Genomic DNA, 23454 nt, shown 5'->3' with positions numbered 1-23454 from the left:
CATAGACATGAATGGGAAAATGCAAAAACTCACTTTCAAGTATTTTTTCCTCTGAGACCGTAAGGGCTATACTTACAAGACTTGGAGGAGAGATTAATAATAATTACTAAAATTAATTACCTTAGAACTATATTGGTCGGCCTCATGGTGGCGCTATAACAGCCAACTTTACATTTTTGGGTATAACTCTTGAACCGTAGGTCGTAAAATCAAAAATATTTTTTTCCTGGATTCCTTGGGTCATGACGCATCTCCCCATATAGGCCCCGCCCATTTGCGTCTAGATAGATTTCCCGCCATTTTGAATTTTGTTCAAAACACACTTTTTGCTCCTCCTCCTACAGACTTTGACCAAATCTCACAAAAATCGGTACACATGATCTCGGGACCTATCCGATTAAAACAGCACAGTCAGAATTTAGATCTTCTGTATCGTTCGGCCGTAATCGTCTTCCAAAGTTAGTGGGAGGGGCCTATTTTACAAAAAACGCCACAATTCACGCACGGAATGTCCGATCCATCCCAAATTTGAATCAGATGTCGAGGGTGGCTTAATCAACGCAGAGACAAAAGCAATTCCATTTTCGACGGGTGCGATGTGGGCAACCACACTTTGCAATTTCCCAGAATTGCCTCTTTCTAGTTATTTTACTTCCACTTAGTCTTTAGTTTGACGCTTTATACCTCCCACACTGTACGCTGTACGCACTTGAGCCATATGTCAAATTGACCGGAAAAATCGGGAATCGTGTGCTTGTATTTTGTTAAGAGAAATGTTGTATAGTTTAATTGATTTGCATTTATTAGTGAATAAAAATTTCCCATTGACATGAATGGGAAAATGCAAAAATTCACATTCAAGTATTTTTTCCTCTGAGACTGTGAGGACTATAGTTACAAAACTTGGAGGATAAATTCATAATTATCACTAAAATGTATTAAAATTATAATTTTATCGGTCGGCCTCATGGTGGCGCTATAACAGCCCACTTTACCTTTTGGCTTATAACTTGAACCGTAGGTCGTAAAATCTAAATTATTTTTTCCCTGGATTCCTTGGGTCATGACGCATCTCCCCATATAGGCCCCACATTTGCGTCATGATAGATTTTCCGCCATTTTTAATTTTATCCAAAACACACTTTTTGCTTTTCCTCCTACAGATTTTGTCCAAATCTCACAGAAATCGGCACACATGATCTCTGGACCTATCCGATTAAAACACCAACTGCAGAATTTTGGTAGTGCGTATCGTTCGGCCGTAATAGTCTTCCGAAGTTAGTAGAAGGGGCCTATATCACAAGAAATGCCATAAATCACGAATGGAATGTCCAATCCATCCCAAATTTGAATCACATGTCCAGGGTGGTTCAATCAACCAAGTTCTAAAAGCAATTCAATTTTCATCCATAGGGGGCGCCGCAAATGCGAGAAATGTAACCGTTTGTCGCAAAAACATGAATTTCGGGGGTTAAATCCCCTTCGAATTACTTACACATGATCACAGGGGTGACGCAACATTGTAATTGGCTGGCAATATTAGTGGGAGGGGCATATGTAAGCCACTGCGGCAACCACACTTTTTTTTTTTTTTTTGGCGAATTTTCTAGTTACAGTCTGCACTGGGACACGCCCTGTATATGCAGTTGTGCATTTGAATGTCGACAAGCTTTGTGACAATATGACATTCCATATATTGATCGTTCCCCATCCATCCTTCCTCTTCGATGTCTCCCTTTTGACTGATACCTTTCTATTTAAACTCTGCCCCAATGTTATTTGTGCAGCCGCGCTCGGCAGCCGGCGAAAACTAGAGTTCTCAACAGGCCCAGAAATTAAGGCCCGGGCCCGGGCCCTACCTGGGCCCTCATCAAACCCTGTACATTCAATACCCCAGCTGCCACACTTAGATCTCCATATATGGAGCTGACCTGTTCTGACATTCCATATCATGATCTGGCCTCATCACACCCTGTACACTCAAGATAAGCTCCATATATGGCCAGTGCTTTAGGGCGAGGTCGCTTCTCGCCCCCAGGCGTCTTACTGGTGTATATACTTGTTGTGTATACATATATTGTACATGTGTGTGTGGTCTGTGTATAATGTACATGTTAACGTGTGTGCTTTGTGTGTCCTTCCAGCCTACAGTATGTTAACGTGTGTGCTTTGTGTGTCCTTCCAGCCTACAGTATGTTAACTTGTGTACTTTGTGTGTCCTTCCAGCCTACAGTACCTTCTACATTGTAGGCCTGGTCCTCTCCATGCAGATCCCTTTTGTGGGCTTCCAGCCAATCAGAACCAGCGAGCACATGGCTGCAGCAGGTCAGTAACATTAATCACCTCAGAGGTAAAAGTCAATAGAAATAGCAATAGAAATGTAAAATAGACATTTGTTGTCCAGTAACTTCCATGTGTTGTTCATATTGGACCACTTTTGAAGACTTTTTATTTTTTACTTGAGCTGTATACCAACTCTATTAGCAGTGTCTGAGTTGTCTTGTAAACACGGTCTGGGTGTGCTTGCTTTGCTGCAGGCAGCCCCATTTTTCATAATCAGAAAAATGTTCTATTTATTGCCTCGTTTACCTTGTTTACTTTGTTTTATAGTTTGTTTGCGTGTCTGGCGGCGGTGTCTATGAGTATGTTGCTTGCATGCGGTGGGCTGCTCGGGCTGCTTAAGTGTGTGTGTGTGTGTGTGTGCAATGCACATGCTGTAATTAGTTGTGTTTATTTATTTATTTATTTAGTATTTATTTAATAATTATTTTGACTGCAGTTTTGTTCTTTACTCTTGTAAATCTTTGGGGATTATATTTATAATGGTCATTGCACTGGTATTTGAATGTATCGTGCACTTCGTTGGCTCATGCAACCCCAACACCCAAGTGCAAAAAAAAACAAGCATTTACTTCTTCCTTTGCGTGTGTCGTATCTATCCAGGTGTGTTTGCGCTGCTTCAGGCCTATGCGTTTCTGCAGTATCTGAAGGACAGGCTGACCAGACAGGAGTTCCAGACTCTGTTCTTTCTCGGTGTGTCCCTGGCTGCTGGCGCGGTGTTTCTCTCCGTCATCTACCTGACATACACAGGTGAGTGTGCCCAAGGACAGTTCCTTAAACGCCTCGCTAACGGGAGTCAAATACATCTTTCCGACGGCATTGCAGGCAATGACATCCTTTTACTTAACAGTAATGGATCACTTTGCCCATGGCACCATTTTGTCTGCTCACTCTGTGTCAGACTGTGTCTCTGTAATAATAATAATACAAAAAATTAAATTATATGTACCAAACTGTGGCTCACAAATTGAAGCTTGAACCAAACCGTGGATTCACATAATGGTTACACATTCAAGTCTAAATCTATTTCGGTCCCAGCAGAAGTAGATGAATCACAGCTCATAGCACTATTTGCATTACATCACAAAACGTTACCATCTCAAGGCCATAAATGAACAGTCCAGGCAAATTGAAACTCATGAATAGTGTGAAAATTGGTTCGTAGTTGAATCTACGCAAATAATCGGCGAATCTCTGAGTTAAACCAGCACTGTTCTGAACTGGTGTAGCACTTTTGTACTTTCTGGGTTAGGATTATAAATACAGTATCACCATTTCCATTTGACTAAAAGAGACGTAGACTCTCACCACACTAGTCGTCATGCCCACATGCAGCCAGCCTGTACAGTGCAGCTTTACCATTCAACATAGCATTGTGAATTATGTGGCTTTGTTCACAAACGGCACACTTGGTAGCTTACAATCCATAGGTAGAGACTGGATGTTCCAGACCTAATGACAGACAAGCAGCAATAATGTTACAGCGAATCAAAATCTAAATGAAAAACCATCACTTTCACTGAAACCTGTCATTGTATTGCATGCAATGTGGGAGCCCAATAGTAATCACTAATTCCTGTGACCACTAGGGCTGGGCCCTGACCTGTCACTTCTAATTACTCAACCGTGGCTAGCTGTAAATACGATCGTGCTTGCTATTTAATGAGTGCAGCAGCCCAGTTCCTATTAGCTACAGTACCTCATATGTTTGCAATATGTTAAATGTGATTAGTTTCCATGTTCTCATTTATCATTCTACAGTCCAGCTGACTCACCAGTCGAGGGAGAGCTCAATATATTAATTTACTGTCTGTGAGACTGCTTACACACATTACAGTAGAGCACATACATATTGGAGAGTAATTATATCATTGATACACAAAATAAGGAATGTTTCAAACCAATTATATGTTCCACCGATCTGTGACAAGCTAACAATTCTATGTTGTGTGTGGGTTCCTGTGTATTTTAATGTGTGTTTTGTGTAATGCATATTTACTCTGTCACCCTCAGGCTACATTGCTCCATGGAGCGGACGATTCTATTCCCTGTGGGATACTGGGTAGGTCATCGCTATACACATTTCTGGTCCCTGGCTGGAACAGTTGCACATTTTGTTCTCTGTAGGGATGCAACTATTTGATTACTTTTTACATTTTCAAATAATCAAGATTCAGATACATTTTTAGACGCTCGACAAAGCTGGACGCACCGTGGTGTTTACGAACGCCCAGCCTCTGTGGTGGTGGGCACTGGGCACCCCCAAATATATTATTCATACATTCATTATTCATTATATTGGATTCATTTTCAGAGTTGTATAATGCACCCCTACTTTGATGGTCTCTGACAGAACCACAAGTACACGATTTTGTTTACTTTGTTCCTCACAGAGGGTGAAATGAAGTGCCTCTACTGTAACTGGTGCACTGAGGCTTGGCAAGAGTCCTTTCATTTTATTAATGTGACGAGCAATGTTTCCCCTTTCTGGATTGCTTCGTTATTTCAGCAAGTAAATCAAACAAAGTAGTTCAAAGAGAGAGATGTTTCTTTGGGCTTGTCAGTCAACCCCCATCATAAATTCCTAAACGGATACAGCTACGTTTCTGGTCTTATAGGGACTTGCCGAGTGCAGAATCAGCCTTCCAACTCTAAAACTTGCACTGTGACTGTATGCGTGTAAGTGGGCCTGCGTGCGTTCTTTGGACTTTGAGGTGGTTTTGCTGCAGTGCAGTATAATGTATAATAATGCTTGGATGACTGACTGACAACAGTTACTACTTTCACTCCTCAGGCTATCGTGATTCACTTAATTTTACTATCAGCTGAAGTTAATATCAACTGAGTAGATGCAATCAAAGGAGTGTAGGAGTACAGTCGACGATAAAATACTACAAAGAAAATGACTTTTTGTGTGGCTTTTAACGCATTGATTACTTAGTGTTGTGACCTTTTACAGCTTCTATGGTTTGTCATTTAAATTTCTCTCTCTCCCACGTTTTCTTCCATTCTCTTGCTCTTCCATTCTCATGCTCAGCTATGCTAAGATCCACATCCCAATCATCGCCTCTGTGTCGGAGCACCAGCCCACAACCTGGGTCTCATTCTTCTTCGACCTCCACATCTTGGTCTGCACCTTCCCAGCGGGCCTCTGGTTCTGCATCAAGAACATCAACGACGAACGCGTCTTTGGTAAGCGTCCCGGAACACACCGATTTTTTTTTCTGAATTCAAAATAAGAGCAACGTACAGGACAATTCATCATTTTCTACTCTTTCCCACAAGAACATGTTTCTGTGATAAGAGTGCAAGCAGCCATGCAGTATGATCACTTCACGAGACGAGTGTTGTGCTGTGCCTCTGCATTAAGGGGCAGGTGATTGATCGGAGTCCTTCTAAGCCTCAAAGTGCAGTCAGTCAGGCCATGATCCATTATTATTGCTGTTGTGCCCGAGAGGGAGTTCTTTACTGTCATTATGGGATTACAGTGATGCAGCTATGCACAACAAGCAGCATAGTGCAGTGATCTTTAGGGCTTTTTTTTGTATAGTCAATTGATAATTGCTGGGGTAAAATCAACACATTTGTTTTGTGACCACATTAAAATGGTCGTGAAAAGTGTGTCTGAAGTAGGTCATTATTTTTACTGTAGCCGCGTCCGTCACTTGGTATTTAATTGTGCTCTCCCTGCACATTGAGAACATGACAGCAGGGAGGCTATATGATGAAATAGATTGTAGACCAATGTACTCATGTCTAGCTAATTTAAGTCAAGCTCTTAGGCTGCAGCTGTGCATCATTCCTGTTTTCTCTTTCCAAGCTAAGCTTGTGGCAGGTTGTGAATTTAAATCTAGTCCTTGATCTGCTATTACTCCTCATCCCCACTCATCCCTCTTTACTGCCAGTGTTTGCTGCAGGCTGTCCAATGAAGTTGAAGCGCCATAAAAAGTAATCGTAGAAAAAGAGAGAATGCCAATCACTCTATGCGTCTGGCAAAAATAAAATTGTTAGGGCACCTACCACATACTGTAGGGTATGTGGGGACTCAGGCTCTAATTCTAATCTTCGATTCCCAGGCCGGCCCGACATTTTGCATGTGGGCAAAAAATAAAGTCAGTCAGTCCTGAACTGAAACATCTTTGCTTAATAGAGCACCATCTTGCTCTGTATTAGGAAATCTCAGTGATGTTTAGACTAAGAAGTACTCTGCAAACACATCTGAGCCTCGTGTTAAGAAGTGCTTTGCAAACACATCTGAGCCTCGTGTTAAGAAGTGCTTTGCAAACACATCTGAGCCTCGTATTAAGAAGTGCTTTGCAAACACATCTGAGCCTCGTGTTAAGAAGTGCTTTGCAAACGCATCTGAGCCTCTGTAAGAATGATTTCAAGTTTTTCAACTCATTTCTACAATAATGTATTTAAAAAAGCAAAGCTATTATCCAGGGTATGGATTTGTCAATAAACTTTGCACATCTGATGCGTTTGCATCTTGAGTAAAAAATAAAAGTGAATACTCTGGTGGTCCATTGTCCCGACTTTGTACAGTAGCTGAGAAACAATGTCAAGTGAAAATGTACCCTTCTGGGATAACTTCATTTCAAGATTGTTCAACACTGAAGTGTAGCCTTATTGCACCCACAATCAGGGTTGCACAAAATGTGTTTGACATGACAGAAGTGTGGTTGGCTCACAAAATCAATACATATCTTTTATTCATTGATCGCTTGTCTGATTTGGATCCATGACTCCAGGGCACTTTACAAAAGGCAATCACTTTATGGGTGGCCACGTTTGGCCCACTGTCCCCATGTCATGTACCCTAGCCCAAGACCTGTAAAGTAGCATAATTGTTCCAGAAAAGAACATCGCCGAAGTGTTTTGCAACACATCGGAATTGCAGTTATTAATGGTTGATCTCCCTGACAGTGACAGGTGCAGACCAGATAATGTGTTGATAACATCATGGATTAAAGTTCTCAGTTAAAGTTCTCAGCGAACAAGCTTCTCATGTTCTCTCAATGCATTGCAGACACATTCAGAGCATCTGTAGATCGACTGTTTTCAGTTATTTTAATAATGGAGCATTTGAAGTGGTCAGAGTCGTCAGACTATCGATATGTTCTATATAGCATCTTCCATAAAAATCTTAATGCTATAGTCTCGGATATTTCATATAAAAGCAAACGTTAAAGCCTCAATCTGTGATTTCTTCACATTAGGAGTTGGTCATACAAACATTTTCTGTCTTGAGATTTATTTTTTAATCCACCCCAAACCCTAACCTAACCATAACCGCACGCCGAAGCAACGGGAGTATTCAGCATATTTATGGAGTTGTGTTGAATGGAATCATGTCCCCATATGTCACTCCCCACGCAAGAGTGAGATGTTGCCATGCAGTGGAGGGAGTTTGTCTATACTATAACATATTTATGGTTATTCAAGATCAAGGAGAATCCTCGCTTTCTATGTTTCATGACTATTCTTCCCACACTGCTGAGCCAGTGCATGGTCCCCAGCTCCCCCAAGCCCAGGGTGGATTATAGACCCAGGCACGGCTTCACTGCCTGCATGCTCAGCGTCTCACCATCCTGTTAAATTTTTATACACTCGCTGCTAATGCTGCCCCATGTTTTATTGCTAACACACTCTGGATACACATGTGCAATACAAGTACTTTTTCCTGTCCAAGGACTTGGACTTGGATCTCTATCTAGAACACTGGATTAGACGTGGGGTCTCTTGGACCTCCAGGGATTCTTGAGGGTTTCCAGGGGGTCCCCAGCTAAATTATTATTATTTTTTTTTTTTTAAGATTTTTTTTTGCAGCTTACGCCTTTTATTGATTTTTGAAGGGACAGACAGTAGGCTGACAGGAAACGGGAGAGAGATGGGGGGATGACATGCAGTAAAGGCCGTGTCGGGTCCGGGAGTCGAACCCGCGGCACACTGCGACTGGATTACCAGTCCGGTGCCCAGACCGTTACGCTACGGCCTGGGCCCCCAGCTAAATTATTGATAGGTTCCAAAGGGTAACGCTTAACACCGGTCTGCAACTCTGGGAGTTTACAAATGGACCGGCATTGGTCCATTTGGTTCCATGTGTACACTATCGGAGTAAAAACAAAACGAGTAGAATACGCACATCACTTAGTTGAGGTGCTGGGTTGGAAAGTGACATAAGAAAAAGACAAGCACAGTAGAGTACAGTTCAATACAAGGTCTGCACAGTAGAGTACAGTTTAATAAAAGGTCTGCATTGAAAATTGCGTTACTCAAAGTAATGTTCTGTACCGCAACTAGGAAATATGTTTTACGTCTTGATACATTATGCAAGCCACACATTTTTGCGTTATGCAAGCCACTAACAAGCAGCTTATGTTTTAGTTGGACCAGCATTGTTGTTTGTGAAGCAGTTTTATTAATTGGTAATATATTGCTATTTCTATTAAGATTGCTATTTCAGACTGGTAGGGAGAAAAGTGGGTGGAGTAAAACCCAACTCCAATATTTGTTGGATGTATACAACTTTTTGAAAGAAAGTCAGGATATTTGTAACGGTAATAACCCAAAAGTGATAATTTCGAAGGGAATGGGCCTGTCTAAGTCCAACGTTAAAGGGCCACTTCACCCCTTTTACAACGTACCAGATGTTATTTTAATGTTTAGGACACAAGAAACACTTTTTAATTTGTGCAATATGTGTTTTATATATTTTACTAATTTTAGTATTAGTATTTATGATATGTCAGACATTGGTCTCACTTCTGCCTGGACTACATGTTGTCACACCTCCACACAACTTTCCCCTCTCCACAAGGAGGGACAGTGCACCAAAGCATTATGGTCATGTAGTAATTCAACAATCCAGTCAAACACACAGACTTCATTCTTTTTTTCTATATCTGTCTGTCAGCCATCTCTCTTACGCCTACACATCCTCTCTGCATGCATGTCCATTGAGCACAGAGCTCTTTCATCAGAGTGATCAAACTCATGTTCCTCTCCTTTTTGACTTTACACGTTCCCCTTTTCTCTGACTCTTACTTCTCTGTAACGTTGTCAACTCCCTCTCTCTTTCTGTCGTTTCCCTCCACAGTGGCGCTGTATGCCATCAGTGAACTCTCTCTTTCTGTCGTTTCCCTCCACAGTGGCGCTGTATGCCATCAGTGAACTCTCTCTTTCTGTCGTTTCCCTCCACAGTGGCGCTGTATGCCATCAGTGAACTCTCTCTTTCTGTTGTTTCCCTCCACAGTGGCGCTGTATGCCATCAGTGAACTCTCTCTTTCTGTCGTTTCCCTCCACAGTGACGCTGTATGCCATCAGTGAACTCTCTCTTTCTGTTGTTTCCCTCCACAGTGGCGCTGTATGCCATCAGTGAACTCTCTCTTTCTGTTGTTTCCCTCCACAGTGGCGCTGTATGCCATCAGTGAACTCTCTCTTTCTGTCGTTTCCCTCCACAGTGGCGCTGTATGCCATCAGTGAACTCTCTCTTTCTGTCGTTTCCCTCCACAGTGGCGCTGTATGCCATCAGTGAACTCTCTCTTTCTGTCGTTTCCCTCCACAGTGGCGCTGTATGCCATCAGTGAACTCTCTCTTTCTGTTGTTTCCCTCCACAGTGGCGCTGTATGCCATCAGTGAACTCTCTCTTTCTGTCGTTTCCCTCCACAGTGGCGCTGTATGCCATCAGTGCTGTGAACTCACTCTCTCTTTCTGTCGTTTACCTCCACAGTGGCGCTGTATGCCATCAGTGAACTCTCTCTCTCTGTCGTTTCCCTCCACAGTGGCGCTGTATGCCATCAGTGCTGTGTACTTTGCCGGTGTGATGGTGCGCCTGATGCTGACCCTGACGCCGGTAGTATGCATGCTGTCGGCAGTGGCCTTCTCCAGTGTGTTTGAACACTACCTGGGCGACGACATGAAGAGAGAGAACCCTCCCGTCGAGGACAGCAGTGACGAGGACGACCGCAAGAACTCTGGCAACCTCTACGATAAGGTCCGAGGTCCAGTGTGCGTGCATGCGTGTGTGTATGTGTATGCGGGGCTGTCACGATGACGATTATGACATTTTACATGACGATTCATTCATTGTCACACAAATTATTGCGATTAGTATTTTTGTTGAACACTGGAACAAATTACATTTCTGTTTGGTTGTTGGGCTTCGTAAACACAAATTGCCTGGGGCAGATATGATAACATAAAGGGGAAAACCACAAATTTTCAACATTGAACTATGTCATTAATATACAGTACCTTAGAGTTCTTGTGTGGAAGTAATAAAGTCCCCCCCTTCTGTTTAGCCTAGACCTTAGGTTCATGTGATCAGTGACATACATCACAAAGATGTACTTTTTGGCTTGCAGAGTACATCTATGTGAATGATCACTACATGACGCCAAGTTCTAGACCTCCAGCTCTAGGCTAAACAGAACGGGGGGACTTTTTTATTACTTCTTCACAACAACTCTAAGGTATATTAATGATATAGTTCATTGTTGAAAATGAGTGGTTTTCCCCTTTAAATATGCAAAGAAATTACTGACATATATTTATACTCTAAGAAAAACAGCATAGGCCCGGACGGTTAGCTCAAGCGTCTGGGCACCTAGACTAGGTTCGACTCCCGAGCCCGACGGCCTTTGCCTCGTGTCACTCCCCATCTCTCTCCCCCTCTCCTGTCTGTCTACTGTTCACTATCAATAAAAGCATTAAAAAAAAACCAAAACGAATCTAAAAAACAAAACAAAAAAACAGCATAGCAGAATAGCAGATGTACAAGGTTACAAGACGTCACGAAGTGACTTGTAAGCATGTAAGCCTTGTGATCTACATTGTAGATCTACTATTTGTGCTTCTTTTTGATAGTTGAAAATCTATGAACATGTTTCAACATGGAAATGATTATGCAAAGATAATTGCTATTATCTCGTGTCCATAAATGTGCGTGCTACATCTGTCCATGCTGTCATCTTCATCAATCCATGCACGTTATAATTAATCATTCTGCAGCCTAAGAAACGATGCTGACAGTTTCATAATGTTGTAGCGACTTGTGGAAAATGAGAATCTTCCTCAAGTCGAAGAATGTGTGGAAGAATGAGTGTGTATATATATATATATATATATATATATATATATTAATGACCACCTGTAATTATATGCCATGGTCCATAAACCACTGGTTGAAAACAATGTGATTCACAATGCCATACATATGTGTCCCACTGCAGGCTGGTAAAGTGCGTAAACACGTGTCTGAGCAGGAGAAGGCAGAGGAGGGCCTGGGGCCCAACATCAAGTCCATAGTCACCATGCTGATGCTAATGCTGCTGATGATGTTCGCCGTGCACTGTACCTGGGTCACCAGCAACGCCTACTCCAGTCCCAGTGTAGTGCTGGCTTCATACAACCACGACGGGTGAGACTAATGCATTCTGACTTAGGCCAGAGGTGGTTAGAGTAGCCATACGCTGGACTCGGGAAGTAGTCATCCAAAGAATCATCCAAGAACTGAGTTGATGACCTGGGGCCTGTTTCACGAAACTTGGATTAGGGATTAAACCGGGATTTAACAGATTTTTTTGTTTTAATATATCCTGGATCAGCGATTAACCGGTTTCATGAATCCTGGTTAATCTTGCCAGATTAATTTAGCCGGTTAACCTGGATATGTTGAAGCTTGATTCGGTTTCATGAAAGCAATGCCACACTAGTTACCATGGAAACTAATGCTGTGGATTTAGCTGTTAGCCTGCTCCGGACCAGGCTAACAGCCAGGTTTAACCTAATCCTGATGTCTTCACTCTTCATTAACCAATGATGTTTTCCACACTTATTCAATTATTATGGGTTTATGTTGCCTTATTTAGTAGCCTGCATTAAATTACATCCCGTTATTTATTCATTTATTTATTTATTTTTGTAAAATAATTAATTAACTGGATTAGTTAATCCAGGTTTCGTGAAACAGACCCCTGGTTTGTTGTTTACATAAACAGAATGTAATTGAAATGTCATATTATAGAATTGCTTTGTCCAATAGAAATGATGACATTGGTTTATTGTTTACATAAACGGAATGTAATTGATGTCTAAAAACAACAAGAATTGTTTGTCCAATAGAAATAATTAAATTGACTGTCCGTCTGAGTTAACAAATTAACACCCACCTTTGATTTAGGCCAGAGCTGATGGAACCATGGTGGACGTCATTAAGAATCCTGTTTTCTATATACTTTCACCAGCTCCCGTAATATCCTTGACGACTTCAGGGAGGCCTACTATTGGCTGAGACAGAACACAGATGAACATGTCAGAGTGATGTCCTGGTGGGACTATGGCTACCAGATAGCGGGAATGGCCAACAGGACCACACTGGTAGACAACAACACATGGAACAACAGTCATATAGCACTGGTGAGAACCTATACCGCACCTTTTAACGGTACTGTTAAAGGTAACTCCTTATGTAACACAGGAATAGCTTCTGAGAAAAGTAACTTGTTAATTAAGACCCATATGTGAGGAAGTTTGGTAAACATACAATCAAGAGTGCAGCCTTACCCGGAGTGTTGTGGAGCTCTACTATGGCTAATTTTCTTTGTTTCTCCTTTCACCAATAAATCCCCAAATACTGTGAATACTTCCACAGCCTTACTAAAGGGCAACCTCTCTATTTTCTCTCAATGTCTGCCATGTCGCACACGTGTGACAAATTAATGTAAACAAGACCAGTAATATTGTCACCCGTGTGTGACACCAAAAGTGGTGAGTGGTGACCCATTGAATTATGGTAGAATGATTACGCAATTGCCACAGACTGCAAGGCATCACGGGTCTCAGATGGATGGATTTTCCGTTTCCTTTGTGGCAACATATAGTAGAGTTAGAGCATAGGGCTTAAATCTAACTAAGTAACGATATTATTTTGGAAAAGGTAACTAATTGCAAAACGAACTTGTTAGGTTACTCCTTACACAAAATGGTATTCAGTGAAGAAACAGCGTTAATGTTAAGGCCGTTACCCCCAACAGTTCAGCCCCTCTGTAATTATACATTTTTATCAATTAACCGGAAGGTTAAAGGTGATATAGACAAGTTTCCAGTGTTTGTACACAGAAGTGAGTGAGTGTTTCCAAACAAATGCATATCTAGCTCCACCCCCCTCCCCCCCTCATTCTATTGGCTGAGCCAGGTCACTACAGGCTATGGGATTGTTGTTGCTGCTGGGACGGACACTATGGATATTGCGCTCGTATGGCTAAATATGACATTACAAAATTATGAATTTCTATCGATATCTTAGTTACAACAATGACATTGAGTTGACATGTTTTTTTTAAGGGTAACTGTAGCATAATCGCAATATCACACAGAGTCCCGCAAATGAGGAAGTAGGAAGTAGAGGAGACTCACTGGCTCTCAATTAAATTCTCTTTTATTTGTAATCGTGCATATAAAACATATTGCCCCTCAAATGCCCCATGTCGCTACAGCATCGTTCATTCATGTGAACTACTCTGTCCACGGTTATTCATTGCAATGAAGAAAAATCGCTATGATGATCCGCGACGGCCTGTCACCGTTGGCGAGCACGGGTTGAATGCATGATTCATGCCGGCCGGCAGGCAGGCAGTCGCCGCGGCGGTGCAGGGTGAAATACTATTACTCACTTCCACTTCCACCATTTCAACAAAAGCACATACAACCCACTCCACATGAACGAGAACGATATTGATGTAGGCCTAAACAGGAGATTTTATTGGGGTCTGAGTTGTTCTGTAACTAAGGATCCTGAGTTCTGTGGGGTGCTTATTGCTGCTGGTGTTGTTCAGTTTCACACCACCCAACCATGCACTATAGCGATTCTCATCATTTCAATAGGCTTACATATTAAATCATAAACATACTATTTCACATGAACAATGTTAGTGAAACTAAGATATGGGGATAATATTATACATTGCAATTGAAATCGCATCGCGTTTTCATTATAATACTGCAGTGCTGGGTTGAACACACCGTCACAGCCTCGCGCTGCAATTGGCTAAAAGTTTAAATCCCCTCCGACGTCCCGAGTAGTAAACTGTAGTGGATATAAACAGTGCATTCAGCCACAGGGGGAAAAAGGGGGAGTGTGCTGTTGAACACCTCAGCATCATAATATAGTGAAAGATACAGGGGGAAAAGGCCAAAAGAATACATTTATATATATTTTAAATTATGGCTGAAAACTTGTCTATATCACCTTTAATGGGAACAAATCCACTTGCAGAAGTGGTTTCATTAAAAAAGAATATGAACGCTAACTCGCTAAGACAGTCTTTCATACATGGTGGTTTGGCGAAACCATGGCTTTGGGCTGTGCTACTTTATGTTTACTAAAGGCATTTTAACATGTTGGTACACTCGTACACTTGAATATGTATCCTGACATATAATATAAACATAAATGACCTCCATACTGTAGTAGTATATAATATAAACATAAATGACCTCCATACTGTAGTAGTATATAATATAAACATAAATGACCTCCATACTGTAGTAGTATATAATATAGCGTACCTGCATTTAGCCACACTGTGGCATAGTAGGTTTCAATTTAGAACCTACATCTATGGCACCACCCAGTGGACACGCCCCATATTACTGCACTCCATCCCAAAAGTTAGGTCTTAATTACTTTTTATTTCTGTGGCTTACATGAGTGACATTTAATCATAGCCATTTGTGGTATTTATTTTAGGTATGTGACTTGCATGATATTTATTTTATAATTAATAACGCTGCACATTTATTCTTCTAGGCATAGTAACATCTTGCTGTACTGAATGTAATTTGTCAAATTTGTGACCCTTTTTCCATTTCTGTTCTTTGTCAGGTGGGAAAGGCAATGTCATCTAATGAGAGTGCAGCTTATGAGATTATGAGGTCATTGGATGTAGACTATGTCCTGATCATATTTGGAGGTGTGATTGGCTACTCAGGCGATGACATCAACAAGTTCCTGTGGATGGTGCGCATCGCAGAAGGGGAACACCCCAAAGACATTAGGGTGAGGAAGGGATACAGTTTTTTCTTCTTTGTTCCGCGATTATGTGATTGCTTGAAAAAGATCAATCAATCAGCATATTCATTGAAGGAGAACATCCTAATATACAGGTCCTATATACAGGTTTCATGTTTGTTTTTCCTTAAACAAACGCCATTGAAATGGACAGAGTTTAATGTTTGTTTTGTCCATGTTTGTTTTGTCTGATAATTACGTCATAAAATATGTATACATTCCTAGCAATGTTGGAAGATGATAACAGCACCCCTCACTTCACACGGATGTGATTTTTAAATAATTACTTTACTTCAGAGAAGGCTGTTCGGAAAGTTAAATTATATAATGATTTGATACGCTTTCTGGGCTCCAAGTCCTAAAGTTTAATGGATTTTTAAGTAGTGTGACTACGAAATGAAATTATTCAGCACTGTGAGTGGACAAAGTTCATTCTGTCATTTGTCTTCGTCCCTTTGTCCTTCTCTACCCAGGAAAGTGACTACTTTACCCCGCAGGGAGAGTTCAGAGTGGACAAGGCCGGCTCTCCCACCCTGCTCAACTGTCTTATGTATAAGATGTCATACTACCGCTTTGGAGAGATGCAGGTATGTGTATGTTCAGATTTCTTACCAGAAACGAATGACCTGTGCATAGCTACCTAATCCCTCAAGAACAGATTCCGAGCTACTGAATCTGTCGGCAGGGGCGTTCATAACGTGTGTACATTGGGGATTAGTGGAACGAAAACATAAACGCCGCTGGACACGGTGGCACAGTTGGTAGTGCTGTCGCCTCACAGCTAGAAGGTCCTGGGTTCAATTCCTGCTGGGGACGCTGTGGGAGCGTGTTCTCTCCTCCACGTCATCAGTGCCCATACCCGAGGTGGGGTTGGCGAAATGGCCTTTCTGTGTGGAGTTTACATGTTCTCCCCGTGTCCCCCTAGGGTAGGTACCCTCACAAAAAACATTTAGCAGTAATCCTGGTCTCTAAACTACCTCCCCCTAGCCAGCCGGGGCGCCTGATGGAGGGGAAAGGAACTGGTCGGAATAATGTGTTCCTTCCACGTGCTATGTCCAACCGGGGAAACGCCCCCCTGTCAGGTGAAAAGAAGCAGTTTGGACTACTCATGCATAGACAGAAGCATGAGGTCAGTCCGCTGCCCCCCCAGGTTGGCAGACGAAGTGTAGCGCACAGGATTACATTAGATAATAGACACTGGGTGAACAAATGGGTTGCAAAATCGTGGGATAAAAATTATAAGAAAAGAAAACATAAGCGCCCCACTGGAAAAGGGGGGCTGAAGGCGGAACAAACGAGCCACCATCCTATAACGCATTCTATTTACACTTTAGTCATATCTACCACTGCGATCCATTTGAAGTGTTGCTTAATTTCTCAAATTTAAATGCTGACCACTAAAAAGCACTCATGAGTGACGGCAAAAATTCACAAAAGCAATTTCTTTACTTTAGAGGTGAAATCAAAGAATGCCAGCACTCATTGTATGTCCTTTTCACATTCATTTATTTACCTCTGACGAGAGTTGATAACGAACGCCTTTCGGCCTGTTTGGCCTTCGTCAGCGTTATGACAAGACAACAGTTAACACCCGTCTTCAATTACAGATGATTGTATCTCATAAAGACCACACTTCCTGTTATCATCTTACACAGTATCAAAGAGACTAATTATGGTACCAAGACAGGATAAAAATCATGTGAGCATAAATAAATACATAGTAAAATATGAATACATCACAATGAGCTATCATACTAAATATGGGGCCGGCCCCTAAAATGCCTAGAAAGTTAATAGATAAAACAGACAGTGCTAAACTCACACCTTGAGTCTATGCTTTTTAAACTCATTAAAAATGTATAAAGACAATAAATATAGAAAACATTATACAAAACATTAAATATACATTAAGAAGGGAGACCTTTGGAATCCAGACCACTCGTATCTGTTCTCATTGTAGAACTTCTAAACCATGCAATAATAGAATTTGGAATTTCCCAATTATATAAGCCAATGTGGCTGACTAAGGCTAAACTCTAAAGGAAGCAGCCCAATAACAGCTCCTCATTAAGACCTTTGGGATGCTCTTGTCTGGAGTGTATGAATTCAATACTTTACTTTAGAGGTGATAATATAGGCAAGCAATTTCTTTACTTTAGAGGTGATAATAGGCAGCATGTTGTCAGATACAGACAGGTTTTTAGTGAACACCGCAGTAGACACTTACATTTTTACGCTGTCGTTCAACCTAGAGTCCCGTCAGTCCACCATTCTGAAAGTTAAGTCAAATCTACTGCAAGACCTGATTTCCTGTTGTCCTTTTTTATTTTCGTTCTGATGCACTTAATAGGCCTTGTCAAAGGTATCGAGTATCAATTCTATTGGGCAGCGCCCCCAGAGCCAAATTCAAGGAAACAAATCAGTAGAGTGCTGTTTTTTTTCAACAAAAATAATTGCAGATGGTTTCCCAGATTGATAGCTACCAAAGTAACCAAACCTTTCCTCGTAATTAATGAATGAGTTGTAGTGTTCATTGTTCAAGTTGTATTATGTAATTTATCAGGCTTAATGCAGGAGAACGTCATATTACACCCTATGGACATTTGACAACATGCCACATTCTTTGCTCCCCGTGTACACTACCAACCCATAAAACCCTCTCTTCATCTCTCACAAGCTGGACTTCCGGACACCGCCAGGTTTTGACCGGACACGTAACGCTGAGATCGGCAACAAGGACATTAAGCTGAAGCACCTGGAGGAGGCGTTCACCTCTGAGCACTGGCTGGTCAGGATCTACAAGGTCAAGAAACTGGAAAACAGAAGCCCTGTGGAGCGCAAGCTCCGAAACACCGACACCACCAAGCAGAAGTACACCTCTAAAAAGGTAAGCAGGGGGCCGGGCGGCTGGCATAGCCGTCTGGGTAACTTGGCTGGTAATCCAGTCTGGCAGTGTGCCGCGGGTTCGACTCCCGATCCCGACGGCCTTTACTGCGTGTCACCCCCCCCCCCCCCATCTCTCTCTCCCCATTTCCTGTCAGCCTACTGTATACATATCCCTCATTCCCTCTATTAAAAAAATATATATATTTAAAAAGGTAAACGAGGATTATCCTGGGAATTATGGATACAGTCTAAATCTGTAGTTTTTCGTCATTTCAAATTATATTCAAAAATTGCAGATGTACAAACTCACAGCGCGGCACAATGTGGGCTTGTAGATATGCTATTTTTGAATAGCCAACGCTAAAATAAATCAATGTTCTTTTGAACTTTGAACTCAACAGATCTGTGTGCATAGTTCACTATGCAAACACTATTCATAACCTCGGTATGGTCTGGCCTGGCCAGACATTTTGTTGGAGCAAGAAGTGTCTCTTTTTTTGTCCTCTGAAAGGTCTAGCAAGGAAATTAGGCCAACATCTCATCTGGCTTCCACCTGATCTCATATTTCTGTGTTTTCTTTTTTTTTCCTTTACTTCTCCAGACTGCCAAGAGGAAGCGTGGATACATCAGGAATAAGCTTACCCTCAAGAAAGGCAAGAAACTGACCAAGAAATCTTTATAGAACGTCCTCCACCAACAGAGGCACATTGGGGAATGGAAAGATCTTTCATAAAATAAAAACTTTCAAAAAACAGCAACAAGCACCAATCAAGATGAGTAAGGAACACCAGAGGTTTTTCCGGACCCCCTATTACCCAAAAATCCTCGCCTGGAGCTCCAGGTGGGAGATTCTACCAATCACCTAATAGGAAACGGGAGGTTCTGTTGACCACGCCCCTGCCCCCCCCCCCCCCCCCCCCCGGTTTTAACCTGAGGAACTATGACCTTTGACTCGCGTTTTGTTTTGTACTTGAATTTGTAGAAGAAGAGAAAGAATTTAATGGTCCTTCCACTGGGGGCTCCTTTCAGGAGTGGTCAGTGTATCGCAGTGTTCAGATAGGAATAAAACCTTGTACAGCAGTCTACATGCTCAGATGCTATGGCATTCCTGCTCCATGCCCCAAGCTTACCGTTGAGTCCTCTTGGTCAAATACAAGTGATATTAGGTGTCTTAGAGGGCATGATAAAAGGATTATATTCCCCTTGTTGCATGAATGGTTTCCCTCTTTGTTAAACATTTATTTGGGGAAAAGTGGAGGGAAACTTACTTGCATAATTGCCTACCTTTAAAAATTCTAACCAGGTTCCCACTTGAACTAAACTCTTTTACATCGGTCTGGGTGTAATTTCCTTAACCATATTTTATCCTTAACTCCATTTTGTGCCATTGTGGGTAGATGAAAGAGGAGTTTGTTTGTTTAAAAGCTTTTGGAATGTCCTGCACTGATCTCAGAACCTCATGAGAATTTACTCGAGTCTATACGACCAAGTTTCAATAATCAAATTGAATAAGTTAATGATTAAATTAAAATTCATTCATCATTACCTACACACCATCATGCCACTTGAAACACTTGTAACGGAGTCACTGGTGACCAGGTCCTTGGAGTTCCTAAAATGTGCTTACTCCATACACTTAATGAGCGGATAACACCTCCTATAATATCTACACACCATTATTTTGTTACGCAATCTCCCCACTTGGGAGGTCTGGGTGCGTAGTGAACATTTGCAGTAAATAATATATTAAATATGGGTATTTTCCACTCTGATGAAAAGTACCCGAACTTGATCAGCCAGAGAACATTTGGCTGGTCAACACAATGTGGCTGATATAGGACTGTATGCTTTCCCTACATGTAACTGTGAAGTTTGCTATAGAGGGAGAGTGTCGGCAGTGCTTTCAGTTTGTCTGCTCCCTTCAGATCTTGGTTTGTGACAACTAAGCAACCCAGCACCCCTCTCTCTCCCTGCTACCTTTTGTCAGCTCACAGTTAAAGGCTACACCAACGACTTGTGTTATGTGGACAAAGAAACTTCTGCTGTTTTTAAGTTGGCACGAGTGTGGGTAGATATTGACGGTCAACTAAACTTGTCCCTTTGGCTTATATACTGTAGGGTGAGGTTAGCGCCAGACTGTTAGACAGCAGAAGTTGTCGGCTTAGTACTGTGTTATATAACCATGTGTAACATTGATACTTCAACCTGGATGTGCCTCGGTCGGAACAGAGCAGAGCAGGGCTGGGTTTCCCAAAAGCATTTTAGGACAATGGTCGTCTTTGTTCCAATGGAATTCAGTGATTGAATGATAACTTCTAGTTTGAGATGCTTTTTAGTACGCCAGGAATAGAATCCAAAGGGGAAGCACGCACATCTCAAAAAAATTCTACAGGTGCTGAACAAAAAGATACATACAGGGAAAAGGAAGGCAGTCCCCACACTGTTCTAGAGCTCCCAAGGACTGCCTTCCTTTTCCCTTTTGTAAACCAGGCCCACAAACGATAACTATATACATTGTGAAGCTCATGATTTGTGAACGTAAACTGCAACCTTGAAATGTAAAAAGGTTTGAGAACCACTGCTTTAGTTTAGAACACTGGTTCTCAAATTTAAGTTCACGGTTCCCCAGTTTGAGAGTGTAGATCTGCAATTATACATTTGGTTCCTAACTATTAATAATTTAGTTGGGGATCCCCTGGAACCCCGGCCACACCAGTGTTCTACAGGACTAGTGTTATATTTGTCCAACAAGAATTGTGGCTCCAGTGTTCATACACTGGTCTTTTCAGCAAACCTCCACGATGGTTTTAAGGAAACTGCCCCTGCTGCCCACAACAACAAAAATCCTTTCAAGCTGAACACAAACACCACAGCATAAAGAACAGTTATAAATATCAAGTTGAAGGAAAATGGTTGCAGTCTCACCAAAGTCATTCTGTGCAGTTTTTATATCAGTGTGAAAGTATCTTTTCAAATGAGAGTAAGGCGGGGTAATGTTAGATGAATTGGTGAAATAATGCATGCCTGTGATTTGTTTTAGTCCATTCAGGAAGAGGTTTTGTAACAGAAGAAAAGTCATCACTCGTGTGATGCAAAATTATTTGCACTTCCTGATTTACCTGTGGTCAATTTGAACAGAGTAGCAGTGAGTGACTGTCCCTGGATGTGAGTGTTACTATGCAGCTCATTACAGGGTGGATGCCAGTCTTAACCAACAGGGCATGTGTTCACCTTTGTTCAGTATGTGCTATTAGTCTTTAGTTTTTTAGACGCCTTATGCCTAATTTATGTTTCAGTTTATGACTGTCATGTGGCAAAAATAGCCAATCTACAAGCTCAGAATGTGTCACAGATGCAACACGTGAACTTGTAGACCTGCTATTGTGGGTGCGAGGCAGGTACGAAAACGTGTAAATCAGGCTTTACACTTTAGTCATATCTACCACTGCGATCCATTTGAAGTGTTGCTTAATTTCTCAAATTTAAATGTTTTTACTTTAGCCTTGACCCCCCAGAATGCTGAGCACTAAAAAGCACTCATGAGTGACGGCAACAATTCACAAAAGCAATTTCTTTACTTTAGAGGTGATAATAGGCATCATGTTGTCAGATAAAGACAGATTTTTAGTGAACACAGCAGTAGACAGTAGACACATGTTACCCCATCGTTCAACCTAGAGTCCCGTCAGTCCACCATTCTGAAAGTTAAGTCAAATCTACTGTAAGACCTGATTTCCTTTTTTTATTTTTGTTCTGATGCACTTAATAGGTCTTGTCAAAGGTATCGAGTATCAATCGTCCTCCAGTATGAACACCAGTTCTCCAATTCGGTCAGTGCTTAGAAAACTGTTTTAGTGGAATAGTGGGATGAGGTTTGATGGGTTTAAAGATGCAACATTGCATCAGATTACATTCACTCAAGTCTTCACCTACAGTATATCTAATGCCCAAGTTTAATCTGTCTTTAAACATATCTGATAATTTTTATTTTGACGTGTGTACTTTTCTTTTCCTCCCAACCCCCTTTCCCAATATTTGTACCCTCTTTACTCAGTTTCTCCTGTGAAGTATATTTTAACATAACCCAACTTGTGTGAACTGTGATTCTTCTGTCTGACGTTTTGTCAAGAGAATGCCTAAGAAAATATTCAGGTGACAAGGATTTATTTGGCCTTAATAGATACACCGGCAAAAATTAAAATATCAATGTTTCCTGAGCTCAAGTGAGACTGTCTGTGAGTGTATTTATTACATGAACTTTGGAGGCTGCGATGACTCAAAAGAGAAAGGAAGTAAATGGCGTAGCATCCCATTATGAAATGCAATGATTTTATTTTGTGTTGATTTAGTAAGTCGAGGTTTCTTCCATCAATTGTAATGAACTGGATGCTGGTGTGTGAAAGATGCCTTTTTGAATAAAGAGGTTTAAATAACGTTTCAGTTTAACAGTTTGGTTCTTTTTCATACTGGACACAAGTTGCACAATTCTATAAAGTCTTTTATGTTATGAATTTATTACAGGTTACAATCAGTATTCCGTTATTTTATGTATTCATTTTGATGTTGTAAATGTAAACAAACATCACTGCGGATCGGCGCGGATCCCGCAATCTGCCTTCAAAACAAACATCCCAATTCCGGTTCCGTCCTAGCCTGGATCCAGCCCAAAGATCCCGCCCACTCTCTGAGTGGACTGCCTCTCTTGATAGACGAATTAGGATTAAAATGAAAATCAAAAATTCAAAAAACGATGGGCCATAACCCATGTTTTCTTTTTTTTTCCATTTTTTTCAAATCCTCAAAAATGATGAAAAACGGCATGCCGTACGGTATGGGCTATAGCCCATGGTCAAAAAGGATGAAAAACGAGGATAAAAAATCTCGTTATCCTCGTTTTTCATCATTTTTGACCATCCCACTGAGCAATAGCCGGCTATTAGACGTGCGTGTAAAAATGGGATAAAAAACGTCTAAAAATAGACATCTAAAAAACGTCTAAAGTTAGACGTCTTAAAATGCGTCTATTTTTAGACGTGTTTTAGGACGTCTATTTTTTGACGTTTTTTTTATCCCATTTTAGATGCTCGTCTAATAGCCCATACCGTACGGCATACTATAGCACGCCATTTTTCATCATTTTTGAGGATTTGCAAAAA

The 23454-nt window shown here is 41.4% G+C and overlaps 1 protein-coding gene across 1 annotated transcript in view; it reads left to right on the top strand.

Moving 5' to 3' along the window:
* Positions 1-22733, top strand: part of LOC310856798 (dolichyl-diphosphooligosaccharide--protein glycosyltransferase subunit STT3B) — an 86784-nt gene extending 64051 nt beyond the window's left edge. Inside the window, exons 6-16 of the mRNA XM_083762280.1 lie at positions 2227-2325; positions 2944-3090; positions 4354-4402; positions 5378-5532; positions 10125-10336; positions 11574-11761; positions 12588-12759; positions 15227-15400; positions 15886-15999; positions 18090-18299; positions 18900-22733. Coding sequence (XP_083618406.1) covers positions 2227-2325; positions 2944-3090; positions 4354-4402; positions 5378-5532; positions 10125-10336; positions 11574-11761; positions 12588-12759; positions 15227-15400; positions 15886-15999; positions 18090-18299; positions 18900-18980 — 1601 coding nt within the window. The 3' untranslated portion in view covers positions 18981-22733. The remainder of the gene's footprint in view (positions 1-2226; positions 2326-2943; positions 3091-4353; positions 4403-5377; positions 5533-10124; positions 10337-11573; positions 11762-12587; positions 12760-15226; positions 15401-15885; positions 16000-18089; positions 18300-18899) is intronic.
* Positions 22734-23454: the final 721 nt, after the last annotated feature.

The sequence above is a fragment of the Protomyctophum parallelum genome (assembly GCF_964188405.1).
Source record: "Protomyctophum parallelum genome assembly, chromosome: 3".
NCBI lineage: Eukaryota > Metazoa > Chordata > Actinopteri > Myctophiformes > Myctophidae > Protomyctophum > Protomyctophum parallelum.
Note: the sequence above shows the minus strand (reverse complement) of the source record. Positions and strands in the feature narration are given on the sequence as shown.